The sequence below is a fragment of the Schistocerca piceifrons genome, chromosome 3 (assembly GCF_021461385.2).
Source record: "Schistocerca piceifrons isolate TAMUIC-IGC-003096 chromosome 3, iqSchPice1.1, whole genome shotgun sequence".
NCBI classification, from domain to species: domain Eukaryota; kingdom Metazoa; phylum Arthropoda; class Insecta; order Orthoptera; family Acrididae; genus Schistocerca; species Schistocerca piceifrons.
In genome coordinates this window covers 647,482,809-647,497,817 of record NC_060140.1, presented here as the reverse complement: position 1 = coordinate 647,497,817, position 15,009 = coordinate 647,482,809, and the positions used below count along the sequence as shown (strand labels likewise).

The following is a 15,009-nucleotide window of genomic DNA, read 5'->3' as shown; positions in this document are numbered from 1 at the left end:
AATTGTCCATAACTACGACGACTCATTATACGGTATTCTATATTGATACAAAAATTGTGAGAGAGAAGGCCACTAGCCGGACAGTGTCGAGTCATTGATGGGCGCACAAAAAAGATAAAGAAAACAAATAGGTTTAGGAATAAATCCTTTGTCAAGCTAGAGTACTGGTATGTACATTTACAGCTGGATGCTAGGTGCTGGGATTGCAGTTCAGTGGTTTGGATGGGGTGAGGGATGGGGATGGAGGCAAGGGAGGAATCGAGGTGACTAGCTAGTGACGTAGAGTGAGGCAGCTGGTTTGCTGGCTGGGAATGTGGGAGGGAGTGATGGCATGTGTGTGGGTGAGGCATATGGTGCACAAGTACTTAAGCCAGTGGGGAGTGGCACAGTATGGTGACATGATCCTATTCCACAATTCACTATAACCTGCAATCTCTTCTGGAATCGTTAGGCCCATTCCAGAACCTCCCCCAACTCCCTCTCCTCAGCCCAACGACACCCTGCACATCGACCTTCTGCATGGTCCCCAAAATCCACTAAGTCAACAGTCCTAGATACACAATTCTAACTGCGTATTGTGCTCCCACTGAAAGAATTTCCACTCCCTATTGACCAACTACTCCAAGAAGTTGCCTGAATCTGCTGTCGGACACTACCTCTCTCAATGCTCTCCAGACTCCAAACCCATTACTTCATTCCTCACACAGCTTAACAAGCTATATACTGTCCTCCTCCTCCTACTACTACTATTACTACTACTACTACTCCATTGTACTCTGAATCAAATTGACTTCAAAATTTGCCAAATACGCAGCAATAGTGTACATTTCTGCAGGAGGTAAGTGTAGACAGGAGCCAGTGGTGTACTTCAGTGTTTCACACAGCAATGTTGTCGATACTCACTGTGAGGTATGATGTAAAATATATGGGGTGTGTCAGCTGCTGTTTCCACACAGCCCATGCCATAGTAACTGGCAGACAATGTGTTTTTGTAACAAAAGAAATTCTAATAGTCCCATGTTAGTATAGAAGTGAAATCCGGTATGTGTAAAAATAGAATCGCAACATACATGGAAGAAACTATGAAGATAGTTCAACCGTGCCCTATTAGGATGATGGCGAAGACAATTAACAAGAGTGGTTCTACAGGTGACAGGCTAAACAAGAGGGAGTGAAGATAAAAATTAATGTAAACTATTTATTTTTCTCCTTTTATTATCAAAACATAGATAACCAATAAATGGCCTAATTTTAGAATAGGTGTAATGGTAACTTTTTAGGCAGATAGCTTAGGTCAATAAAAGATTGTAATTTTGATTAGTCAGAATGTTAAATTTTTCTGAAGGAGTCTCCTCAGAAAAGGGAAGTTGTCCTACATTCAGGATCACCTTATACTCGGGTAAATACAGTACCTTGGCCAGTATTGTGAAGGTGTCAAGGGGACCATCATACAGATGCTACACCCCATACTTAACTCCGCAGATAAGATTCCCCTGTTTTAGAGGTGCAGACAGCTCAGATGAAAACAGAAGCATGTGGTCTGACCAGTAAAAAGTGTTGTCCTTACTATAGTTATTGAGCACATTTTGTTTAACAGTTGGCAGCATCAGCTTCGTCTAACGTATCACAAGTTTCGTTGAAAAGGCCTCCTTCACTCTGAAATCTGCATATGTAACAGTATTATACTACTTCTGCTCTGTAGACATAAATATTTTTATTGGTTTTTTACAATGATTAAAATTAGCTCCTAAAGAAAGAAGATATAATGAACATACTCTCATAAAAGAATAATATATGAATCTTGGGTATTAATTTATGTTGATTGAAAAAGTAATTATTTGATTCCTACAGTGTGTTGTTTCATAATGTCTTGAGTAATGACACACTGCAGCTCATCTTCAATTGAAAACTAAACGTAAAGCTTTTGTTGGGAAAAAAATTCTTTAAATCACATGAAATTAGACTCCATTAGGTCCTTCAAACACGAGTTGCTAAATAATCATACTAAGTGCTCTTAAAACAGGAAAACAAAGCTACCTGCTGTTGGTGAGATGTTAATCAAACCTTCCATTCTTAAAGCAGCCAAAATTTTTTGAAAAATATAATGAAAGCAGATGAGAACTCTTCTAAACAGTAGTATACAATGTAGGTTTGAAGAAATGGCCCAGAATGTGAGAGAGTTGCTAGTTACGACTGAGGTCTCAGTTTCTTGCTTTGCAGTGTGACAGTTCTACTGACACAGCTCAATGACGTCACTTCATAGTGTAATGCCAATTTGTGGACAAGAAGAAAACAGTGGAAGGACTATAGTTTCCTAAAAACTTAAAAGCTACATCAGAAGGTTTTGATCTATTTCCTATTGTTAATGAATTTTTTGTTAAAAATAGTTTCTTTTTGGACAGAGTTAGGAGAATTTACACTGATGGAGTACCAACTGTTAGGTTCACATCTATTACCAAGCTCACTCATAACAATGTGCATACACCTGTTAATGAAATAAGAGGCTGCAGTCCAATTGAAATGTGATTAGAGTGCTGAAAAGAATAGGGCTTGGAAGAGTTTTGGGCCAGTTTCCTTTGTATTTATCCAGGAGTGGCAAAGGAATCCTTACAGTTCTCATCTGCATTCCTATGGAAGCCTAGATTCTTCACACCAGCCATCATGAAAGCAAAACACTGCAGTTAGCTGAAATCGGAGTGACATTAGTTGTTTCAACTGGTTGGAAACCAAACTTTCAGGAGCTGCTTAAAGAAAGTTTAAACTGTCTCACTTATACAAATTTTTGTGACTTTTATCAGATAAAAAAGTGAGTTGTGTTAGTGATTAAAAATAAGATTGTGTATTTTAAGTAAGATGTAAAGACAATTCTATTCTGACTCGAAAGTTATTCGAAACACTAGGGTTTTGTATTACTCTATATTTGATAACGCCCTTTTACTGAAATGTGGATTTCAGATTATTGTCAATAGTTTCTTTGAAAGAAGCAACTTGTAACTTCATTTCTTTAAGCCCCTCAATCCAATCATTCAAAAGTTACTGCATTGGGTTCAGATCTGGACTCTTGGGGAGCCAGTTCGTGGCAGGAATATTATTGTCCACAAACTGTTGCCTCACAGATGCTGCTTCAACAGGGCGCATGCTCATGCAGTTGTCTCTGAACTGTTCTAGATTGTGTGCAGTACACAGTGTTCTATAATGTGATTGTATCCTTTCACATTCAGTGTTCCCTTAAGCGCAACAAAAGAACCACACCCTGACTGCAATAAACACTCCATACTGTAACATAATCACCTCATGTACTACTGCACTGTTTGCACTACACATGACGGGAGGTAATATTCTCCAGGCATTTGCCAAACTCGAACCCTTTCGTTCCCACAGTTTATAATGTCATTTATCACTCCAGATAACTTTATTGGAATCATTCACTGTCACTCTTGACACTAATTAAACTGGGTTTACATGCCCCGGGAAATCTGGGAGAAAACTGGGAAAACCCTCTTCAGCTTATTAAAATTCTGGGAATTTTTTGGTGTTTGAGTTTTTGGTTTTTTTTATTTTGACTGGTAAAAACTGATACCCTAACAAAGAATATTACTGTTGCCCACTACTGCAGAATAATACTGCAGCAGTATAACATAAACCAGAGAGAAAACAAAATAAAACTGAAGTTGCAAAGGAAATGCGCCATTTACAACAAAAATAGTGCACACATGAGCTTCTGCCAACAGCAAAATGTGTCAAAGGCTTTATGACGAAGACAGTACAATGCTTCGTAACAGCAACCTCCTTCTGAGGAGTGTGACATAACAATTATTTACATTAGGTTTTTCAGCTGTTACCAGTGGGCTTACGCGTATGCGTAGGTGTGTATGAGCAGTACCTTCTCCTGTTCCTGGTTACTTGAAGTGTGGCTATTAACTGTATTGCCAGTAGCAATAAGCTGCCAGATACAACCCGGAAATATTTTCTTGGTTCACCCAACCTGCCAGACCCGCGCATACGCAGAGCAGTCAGAGTTGTAGTGGGAAGGGGGTACAGTCTCCACATGATGAGTATTAACGTTTAGTGATTTTTGCTGTTTCCTCTTTATTTAAAACCTCTCACATCAAATGAAAACAAAATGTATTTCTGTTGCTGGGCACTAGCAAGTGATTTAAAATACATTCACATAATTACAAAAGGCTAAAATTTGTTTCTTGGTTTTATTTTATTTCCACATTTTTGACACTCGAGCATTAATTGCCTTGCAGAACAAACAGGTTATTTTTGTCGGTTTGCTAAATAAATTTGACTTCTACTGATCTTTCCTGTTGAGGCAGTCAGTTTATTTGAAACGAAGTTTTCTATTCCACACTAATGGCTATTTTCAATGGTTCGCTGAATTTTAAGTGCAAACTTTCTTTTTGTGGCACATACAGATTTATGCTATAATAAAGAACCAACATTAGGTAATAGAGTACTGAGTAACTTTACATCCCAAAAACCACACTGATAAGCTTACTATCTGGTTGAAGCCTACTTCATAGTGAATTGGGACATATAAATGTGCACTTCAAACTGAATTATGCATTTTAGTGTGGTTTATGAAATTATGATGCTCTTGGAGTAGCCTCTAATGTCCTGTCTATTTCATGACATAATGTAAGAGCTCTTACTGCTTCATATGTACAAATATACAGAGTAACGTCATCGTACCTGCATGTATGCAGTAACGTCTGGTATGTGCTGCAGTCTGGCAAATTCTGAAACGAACCTATTTCTAACAGGTTGCAGGAAATGTTGTGAATGGTGGTTTGAAAAGCCGTACTTAAATTTCATTTTATGCAAGATGAAATATGTTAAGTGTGAGAAGATGTGCTGAATTTGTTAAATAACAATTTGTTTCACTCTGACATAAAATTGAGGACCAGCCACTTAGAAAAATTTAGAGCCCAGAAGACCAGACATTTGTCATTACTTAAGATTTTACTTGCACATTTGCGTGACATATTGTCAAGCATAACACATGAAAAAATGACCAACATTATATATGAAAGCTGAGCTTAATTTAAACCATTAACTTTCCCTATTTTTGTGTTAACACTACTTAAGTGATTATACTATTTGGCTGAGATCATGTGTCCTATGCTCTGAATGTCTGCTGTCATTGGCTGGCAAGATCACATGACATGAGCTATGATTGGCTCACAAAAGCACATTGCAACCTCGATTTCAGTGCTTCGGAAACTAATGTGCTGTGTTTCTTGGAATTGGAAGATACAATTTCATAATACGAAACGTGCAGCGTACATGCTGCTGCACATCAAAGATCTTTCCAAAATGTCCTTTTCTTTGTTTCCGTATTGCAAAATGCTGGGAAGTTACACGCCAGTGTATAGAACATTAACCATTCAATGATTGACAAGTTCTACAGTCCCGAGTGAAAGTATGCTGTCACTGAACACAGAGAAAATGTGTTTTCACTGTGGAAAAGGTGTATTTTTGCACAGGAAATCCTGTAACAATTTAGACCTTTTTTCCTTGTCGGCTTACACGCCGTACAGACTAAAGAAATGTGTAACGTACAGAAGAGTTACTTGATCGTTGTACCAGATTTGTTGTAACTCCCCATGCACAGTTACTAGCTGGACTGTTAGTAGCCCTTCGGAAGTAGGCTGATTCCGTCCACTAACTTCATGCAGGTTTTTACAAGCACCCTCAGCAATGCTTAACAGTCCCTGTCCATCAGTACATGAAGCCTGCCTGGTCTTTGTTTAGCTGTGTTTTTCTTAACTTTCACACTTGAGTGAAATCACCAATTGTTCACTTGGACAGCTTTTGAAGGATTAAAACATCCCTGATGGATTTGTTACTCATGTGACACAGCAACCAGTCCACCTTTGAAGTCACCGAGCTCTCTTACTGGAAACATTCAGCTGTTACTGCTGCTCTGCTGCCAGCACAATAGTCTCACATATTTCTATACAGACAGATCTATTTCTTCTGATATCAGATACTTTTCATCAGATAGTGTGTGTTAATAAACTGATCACAGTAGTGAATGAGGTCAGGTATATCCGTGAATTTGGGTAAAATGAAGTGGATCTCCTTACCAGTTAACTTAATTCTGCACTTAATCATATTCTCACTAGAGTAAGTTACAATAAGGTTTCATGGCCAATGACCTATACATATTCTTCGACAATAATGTTTGAATGAAAGAGATAAAAAAATTAAATGTCGGAAACAGAAGGTGGTGAAGTAGAAGGGAAACTTTCAGAAGAGATTCTAATAACCCTGTGGTGAAAGACAATGAGTCTTGCATTAAAAGAAAGTGTGTTAACACTTTGATGAGATTATGAATGAACTTCTGGCTAGGACTTTCCATCAGGAAACAAAACTGCAATACTGCTGTATATGTATACAAGTAAAACTGACACGAACCCAGCTTTAGGGATTAAAAGCTCCTCGGTTGGGAAAGAGAGGATAGATTGGGAAATGTTAAAGTGCAGGCCACTCTCATGCAAAGGTAAATGACCCACCTTTAGTGAGAATGAGGTTAGTATTTCTTCTTTTAGGCTGTCTGATGTCATGGCAACATTTATTGAACTGTTGTGAAATGGAATAGCTGTGTGAGTGTTGCTTGCCCAGCAAGTAAGTCGCAATTACATCTGTGTTGCTAAATTTGCAAAAAAAATTGTTTCAGGCGTTCACAAAGAACAGATTGGAGGACAGAACGTAAGCTGAACTCTGAAACATTTGGAGTAGCATCAGCACGCCGAGGTGGATTTAGAGGTCGTGGTTATTACAACAGAGGTGGTTACAGAGGTCAGTACCGCAACAACTTCAGAGGCCAAGGATCTGGGATACTAGGAGCTAACCGCAATAGGAACAGCTCAACCAACATGCAACAGACACCAGCTCCAATTGCAAATAGTACACCTCCCAGAGCAGTTACTGTCCAAAGTAAGTAGTAATTTGTAACTTAACATTGTATGAAGAGCATGTGGTGGTGGACTAAATTCATTCTATTTGAGTTCTTTACTCAGTGTCAAATATTTTAAAAAATTGTGTTTTTTTTCCAGGTAACTAAAACTGCGAAGACTTAACCCTTGTTTGAAGCCAGAGGTGGCTCAGCAGTCTGCACTGAAGCAGTGAATAAAATGAAATTAAGCATTTAAATAAGACTGCAGAAAGAAATTTATTTAGTTGTTAAATACATGACCATTCTATTGTATTAAAGACACTAGCATGGATTGCCTTTGATTAAGAACTGACAACTTGTAAAATTATTTTTAATTTTTGTTTTGTCACTAAAAATAGATGTACCTCAATGTTTGCAGAACAGTAATTTGTTTAAACATTTGAGTGTCACAAGAATACACACTTCAGAATTTCTGTGGCAGGTCAGTTCTGATTATGAAGTAAAAATTATGCAAGTACTGTGAATTTAAGGGAGACGAAAGATTTTCTTTCTGAAAGTTGGGAGTTTTGCTGTCAACTCGTGTATTTTTGTAATAAATTTTTTCAAATGGAGGATTGATAAATGGTGCTTGTAAGAAATCTCAACTTTCATTAATAAGTGGATTAAAATGTCAGATTAACAAGAGGTTTTACTTAATGTTGTGGTGAAAGTACAATCCAAGAGAAGATATTTAGTTTCTGTACCTTTATGTGGTGATAGTTTTGACATATATTCACATTTTCTTTGCTGCATGAATGGTAACTTTTTGTTTGAAATGTGTGTGATGCACACACATTTGAGCCTGCAATGCATAGAAGTTAATATCATTTCCTCCGTTTCTCCCCATCTTAAAATTAGTTTCAAGTGTTGTGAAGTGAAAAAGTTGGAACAGGCTCTTGTCTATCAACTTTCAAAACGCATGAACTGACTATATTTGACCTTTTTTTTTTTCTGTGATAAATTGACTCGCTGTGTGCGCTAATTGCTTACACTACTTAAGAATGTTGTTTTTTGATGTGATACTAAACTAGTAACATTTAATTAAAATGTTGCCAGACGATGTTACAAACTTTTAAGGTGTAAGTGTGTTCTAAATAAATTTAGTTTTTATTTCTGTTTTTTAGTGTAAAATGTACTACAGGTGTAAGAGAAACTTTTGTTACACAATATCATGATATGTACATCATGTCAAAGAGCAAATAATTATTACTGCTGGTCAAGCAGATACATCTTATTTTCAGTTCAAATTTGTTCAATATCCAGATACATAGTTTTCGTCCATCAGAACTATTTTCCCACAATAAACCTGTGAGCGAAAACAAAATTTTAAATCATCTCAATCTGCACATGGCACTCAGAAGGAAGCAACGTAAGTTTTATGTAAGATTAAACCCAGTTTGAATCAAAGGAGATAATAAAGTTAATGTAGTTGCTGTTTTTACTGGTGAAATAGGCCTACTGGTTGATAGGTACATACCTTAAATATCAATACAAAACTGTTGTTCTCGTTGCTGCTGTGACAGAAATTTTCAAAAAATGTCAAAATTCACAACATTTGTCCTACTTCTTTCTACTTTATCCATATACTTGAAAGAAATTTTAAGCGGACTTCAAGGTTCAGTTTGCAAGAGCATGCTGAAGGGTTCCTTTTTAAATTTTTTGAATGTTCTGCGGCATTAATGTTACGTCCATCCTTGTGTGGCATTTCATATTTCCAAGTATTTTGTAACTTGGATTTTTAGATTAACAGAGTTGCACAGAACATTGCAGGAAATTAATAAAGTATAGATAGTTCTTTATATATACTACTGTAGCATGAATACATGGAAATTATTCAGAATGTTACCTCTGATATTTGTGTGTGTGTGTGTGTGTGTGTGTGTGTGTGTGTGTGTGTGTGTGTGTGTGTGTGTGTGTGTTCAGTGTACTTGTGTTTTGTGGAAGGTTGGTGAGTAGTTGAAGCATCAGTTGGACAAGTTACATTTTCATTATTCATGTGTGTTCCGGGGAATATGGAACAATTTGGAATAGTAATAGTTCACACAATATACTACAATATGCAGTTTGCACACAAATTGTTGTAGAAATTCACATCCACCGTACAGATAATAGTTAATATAATACTATTTGGGATTAGTATCCTTCTGCAGAGTAAAGCCCTGTAGTGGACACTGAGATATTTAGCAGTTGCTGCAGCATCCTGTAGTGGCTTTTGGGAAGGTAAGACCTTACAGGTACTATTTATGAACACTGTTTCACCACTTCAGTTACTGGACATTTAGACCTCCAATGTTACTGATTTGTGTTAATAAGCGTTTGTTGATTCTCTACTTCAGTAATTACGAAACGGTAGTACTTCGCAGGTAATGGATTGGATGCATGGTTTGTGTAAATATATTCCTTGAAGTTACCTTTGGATACAGACAAGAAAAAGATCACATTAACAATAACATGAAATATATGAAAGCTACTGAATATGGTACTTGAGCTTTGCAAACAGAAGTAACACAACTAGATGCACTGTTGTTTTATCACCCAGCCAGAACTTCAGCTACACTGCAGCTGAGGCTGTCACCACAAGCTTCATGTAACAAAACTGCAAAAATCATATGGAGTAACATACTTAGTATTCAAAAAAATAAAGATTCTTATTCATACTTAGTATTCAGTTAGACAACCAGAAACATGTTCGCGTGACACTGTGCCGGCTGACAGAAGCAAACAGTGCAGGTGCAGTGTTGTTGAAGCTGCAGTATATCTGGTGCTTTCATATTTATACTTCAGTAATATGAAAATTGAGTTCAACTAAGCCACAGCACAAAAAACTCTTCAAAATGCCATGTCTTTGGTTCATTTCATTATGCAAATATAATCCCGGAAACATGAAGTGCATGCATCTGTAAACACTTAAATGTTAAAACTGTTTAGAGATTGACTCATTGTGGGAAAAGGAATATTTGATGGTCAAAGATGACAGCTATGATGCTAATACTGGTCAGGTTAAGGAACGACTGAAATACATTACACTGCAGTTCATACGGGATATTTCTATCTCTTGAAACTTAAACACTGTGTAACTCTATTTTATCATGATTAAGTAAATGAGGTTAAGACTAAAACAGTCTGAAGTGCAGTATGCATAAAATATTTGATATGTTTTTAGAACATTTAGAAATAGGGGCTGAAATTAAGCAAAGAAGTCTGGTCCAAATAACTATTGTTAGTCACGAGAGGTGGAATACTTCCTGTTATACTAGGAAAACTGTGACAGAGTGAAACTTAGATTCAGAGTAAGCAAGAGTGCATGTTCATAATAGGCTACAAAACTTGTGGCCACGGGAGCAAGCAAGTAGGGATGGGAATTTATATTGCTGGACAGTCTGAGATACTCGAGGAATCAGTTACTTCGTTCCACAGCATCTACAGAAGTATCAGCTGTGCTGCCCTGTTATTTGAGTATATAAATAAATTGCTGATAGTACATTACTCACTAAGAGTACAACTCCCAGGTCATACACAGGTTCAATCAAGGATGATTCACTAACCAATATACACTGCTTTAGATGGCTGCATTTTTTGTCAGAGGATCGACATTAATATGCAAGTAAATAAGGCACATAAAATGACACAAAACATAGGAAAACGTTTAGGTCTTCATTGAATAATATGGCATGATTCCTTTACTCAAAACAGAGTATTCAAAATGCGATGTTGGAGGGTATATATATATATATAAAAAAACAAAGATGATGTGACTTACCAAATTAAAGTGCTGGCAGGTCGACAGACACACACATACACACAAAATTCAAGCTTTCGCAACAAACTGTTGCCTCATCAGGAAAGAGGGAAGGAGAGGGAAAGACGAAAGGATGTGGGTTTTAAGGGAGAGGGTAAGAAGTCTTTCCGCTCCCGGGATTGGAATGACTCACCTTAGGGGGGGAAAAAAAAAACGGGTATACACTCGCGCGCCCCCCACCCCAACACACACACACACACACACACACACACACACACACACACACACACATTTGAAGACACTCTTTGTCTTCAAATATGTCTGCTTGTGTGTGTGTGTGTGTGTGTGTGTGTGTGTGTGTGTGTGTGTGTGTGTGTGTGTGTGTGTGTGTGTGTATACCCGTCCTTTTTTTCCCCCTAAGGTAAGTCTTTCCGCTCCCGGGATTGGAATGACTCCTTACCCTCTCCCTTAAAACCCACATCCTTTCGTCTTTCCCTCTCCTTCCCTCTTTCCTGATGAGGCAGCAGTTTGTTGCGAAAGCTTGAATTTTGTGTGTGTGTTTTTGTTTGTTTGTTTGTTTGTTTGTTTGTTTGTTTGTCTGTCGACCTGCCAGCACTTTAATTTGGTAAGTCACATCATCTTTGTTTTTAGATATATTTCTCCTAAATGGAATGTTTCCCTCCATTATAATCATATATATATATATATATATATATATATATATATAATGGAAGGAAACATTCCACGTGGGAAAAATTATATATAAAAAAACTATATATAAAAACAAAGATGAGGTGACTTACCGAACAAAAGCGCTGGCAGGTCGATAGACACACAAACAAACACAAACATACACACAAAATTCAAGCTTTCGCAACAAACTGTTGCCTCATCAGGAAAGAGGGAAGGAGAGGGGAAGACGAAAGGAAGTGGGTTTTAAGGGAGAGGGTAAGGAGTCATTCCAATCCCGGGAGCGGAAAGACTTACCTTAGGGGGAAAAATGGACAGGTATACACTCGCACACACGCACATATCCATCCACACATACAGACACAAGCAGACATATTTAAAGACAAAGAGTTTGGGCAGAGATGTCAGTCGAGGCAGAAGTGTAGAGGCAAAGAAGTTGTTGAAAGACAGGTGAGGTATGAGTGGCGGCAACTTGAAATTAGCGGAGATTGAGGCCTGGCAGATGACGAGAAGAGAGGATATACTGAAGGGCAAGTTCCCATCTCCGGAGTTCGGATAGGTTGGTGTTGGTGGGAAGTATCCAGATAACCCGGACGGTGTAACACTGTGCCAAGATGTGCTGGCTGTGCACCAAGGCATGTTTAGCCACAGGGTGATCCTCATTACCAACAAACACTGTCTGCCTGTGTCCATTCATGCGAATGGACAGTTTGTTGCTGGTCATTCCCACATAGAATGCATCACAGTGTAGGCAGGTCAGTTGGTAAATCACGTGGGTGCTTTCACACGTGGCTCTGCCTCTGATCATGTACACCTTCCGGGTTACAGGACTGGAGTAGGTGGTGGTGGGAGGGTGCATGGGACAGGTTTTGCATCGGGGGCGGTTACAAGGATAGGAGCCAGAGGGTAGGGAAGGTGGTTTGGGGATTTCATGGGGATGAACTAACAGGTTACGAAGGTTAGGTGGGCGGCGGAAAGACACTCTTGGCGGAGTGGGGAGGATTTCATGAAGGATGGATCTCCTCCTACAGGCCAACCGTAAATTAGAACAGCATGCCACCCTCCACCTCAAAAAACTATCCAATCTCCTGGTTTCCCACCTCCGGAAAGGCAACTCACTCACCCTTCACAACCTTTCCAGCAAACCTCGACCTCCTCTCATTGCACACAAACCCAGTCTCTCCCATCTACTCAATCTCCCACTTCCAGCTCCACTCCCTCCAAAACCTCAAAATTCCGATCAACACAATCTGGAACCACAACACCCTAATTTAGTAGTTAACCTTTCCTCCAAACCTCTCTCCCAATCCGAAACCTCTGTCCTATCCAAAGGCCTCACCTTCAGCCCCACTCCCAGATTCAACCAAACAGCCCTTAGATCCATCCTTCATGAAATCCTCCTCCCCACTCCGCCAAGAGTGTCTTTCCGCCGCCCACCTAACCTTCGTAACCTGTTAGTTCATCCCCATGAAATCCCCAAACCACCTTCCCTACCCTCTGGCTCCTATCCTTGTAACCGCCCCCGATGCAAAACCTGTCCCATGCACCCTCCCACCACCACCTACTCCAGTCCTGTAACCCGGAAGGTGTACATGGTCAGAGGCAGAGCCACGTGTGAAAGCACCCACGTGATTTACCAACTGACCTGCCTACACTGTGATGCATTCTATGTGGGAATGACCAGCAACAAACTGTCCATTCGCATGAATGGACACAGGCAGACAGTGTTTGTTGGTAATGAGGATCACCCTGTGGCTAAACATGCCTTGGTGCACAGCCAGCACATCTTGGCACAGTGTTACACCGTCCGGGTTATCTGGATACTTCCCACCAACACCAACCTATCCGAACTCCGGAGATGGGAACTTGCCCTTCAGTATATCCTCTCTTCTCGTCATCTGCCAGGCCTCAATCTCCGCTAATTTCAAGTTGCCGCCACTCATACCTCACCTGTCTTTCAACAACTTCTTTGCCTCTACACTTCTGCCTCGACTGACATCTCTGCCCAAACTCTTTGTCTTTAAATATGTCTGCTTGTGTCTGTATGTGTGGATGGATATGTGCGTGTGTGCGAGTGTATACCTGTCCTTTTTTCCCCCTAAGGTAAGTCTTTCCGCTCCCGGGATTGGAATGACTCCTTACCCTCTCCCTTAAAACCCACTTCCTTTCGTCTTCCCCTCTCCTTCCCTCTTTCCTGATGAGGCAACAGTTTGTTGCGAAAGCTTGAATTTTGTGTGTATGTTTGTGTTTGTTTGTGTGTCTATCGACCTGCCAGCGCTTTTGTTCGGTAAGTCACCTCATCTTTGTTTTTTTTATATATATATATATATACATATATATATATATATATATATATATATATATATATATATATATATATATATATATATATATATATATATATATATATATATATATATATATATTAAAAAAAAACAAAGATGAGGTGACTTACCGAACAAAAGCGCTGGCAGGTCGATAGATACAAACAAACACAAACATACACACACAAAATTCAAGCTTTCGCAACAAACTGTTGCCTCATCAGGAAAGAGGGAAGGAGAGGGGAAGACGAAAGGAAGTGGGTTTTAAGGGAGAGGGTAAGGAGTCATTCCAATCCCGGGAGCGGAAAGACTTACCTTAGGGGGAAAAAAGGACAGGTATACACTAGCACACACACACATATCCATCCACACATACAGACACACTTCCTTTCGTCTTCCCCTCTCCTTCCCTCTTTCCTGATGAGGCAACAGTTTGTTGCAAAAGCTTGAATTTTGTGTGTATGTTTGTGTATCTATCGACCTGCCAGCGCTTTTGTTCGGTAAGTCACCTCATCTTCGTTTTTATATATAATTTTTCCCACGTGGAATGTTTCCTTCCATTATATATATATAGAGTTCATTATACAGTTGGCAAGTCGTCCTCGTAGCTAGTGCTACCAGCAAATCTAAACTGCACAATTGCTGTTTGCAAAGGTTCTCCTTATTCACCACCTGCCCCTACAAACTTCTGTGAAGTTCATGGCAGGTAGTACATCCCGTTGCACTTCATATTGTCTCTTCCATTCCATTTCCTTGCAGTGACTCTGTAAAGCTGCAATTTCATTAAGATCACCTTGTTGATTCCTGCAAGACCGATACTTCCCGAGCTGTAGTATATTCCTAGATTCCTCTCTTAGTACTGGTACTTCAGTTTTAAAGTAGTCTTTTTCTGAGATAGTCTCTATCTGAATTAGTCTGTCATCTCGGGTGTTGGGCATTGTCTTAATGCTCTTACCAAACAAACCTGTTACCATTAATGCATTGTACAGTTAAAAACTTGCTGATTGTCACATTTGGTGTGGATCGTACACTCTTCGATAATATTAAAGTATGGGTTGTGTGGATGTTATGAGAAATCTCTTTCGTAGACTCAAGTCTCCCAATATCTTACAATATCACCACCATAAGCAGTCAGTAACATTGTAAGAACTAGTGTGGGACAAGAGGTGTACGGATCCCAGCTGCTTCATAATGGGTAGTATTAGGAGTAATGATTTATGGAATCAGTCTGTTTCACCTAATTTTTCATTTTTTTGTTAGAACATCAGCATGAAATTAAGGCAGTAAAAACTGATTAAAAGTGAGGCATA

At 39.1% G+C, this 15,009-nt stretch overlaps 1 protein-coding gene across 4 annotated transcripts in view; it reads left to right on the top strand.

The window, feature by feature from the left end:
• The window catches only part of LOC124787615 (protein LSM14 homolog A), a 190,009-nt gene extending 181,829 nt beyond the window's left edge, over window positions 1–8,180 (top strand). For all 4 annotated transcript variants that reach the window (XM_047254375.1, XM_047254374.1, XM_047254373.1 and 1 more), the window contains exons 9-10: window positions 6,689–6,948; window positions 7,068–8,180. In XM_047254375.1, the coding sequence (XP_047110331.1) occupies window positions 6,689–6,948; window positions 7,068–7,075 (268 nt within the window). In that variant the 3' untranslated portion in view covers window positions 7,076–8,180. The remainder of the gene's footprint in view (window positions 1–6,688; window positions 6,949–7,067) is intronic.
• The last annotated feature ends 6,829 nt before the right edge of the window (window positions 8,181–15,009 follow it).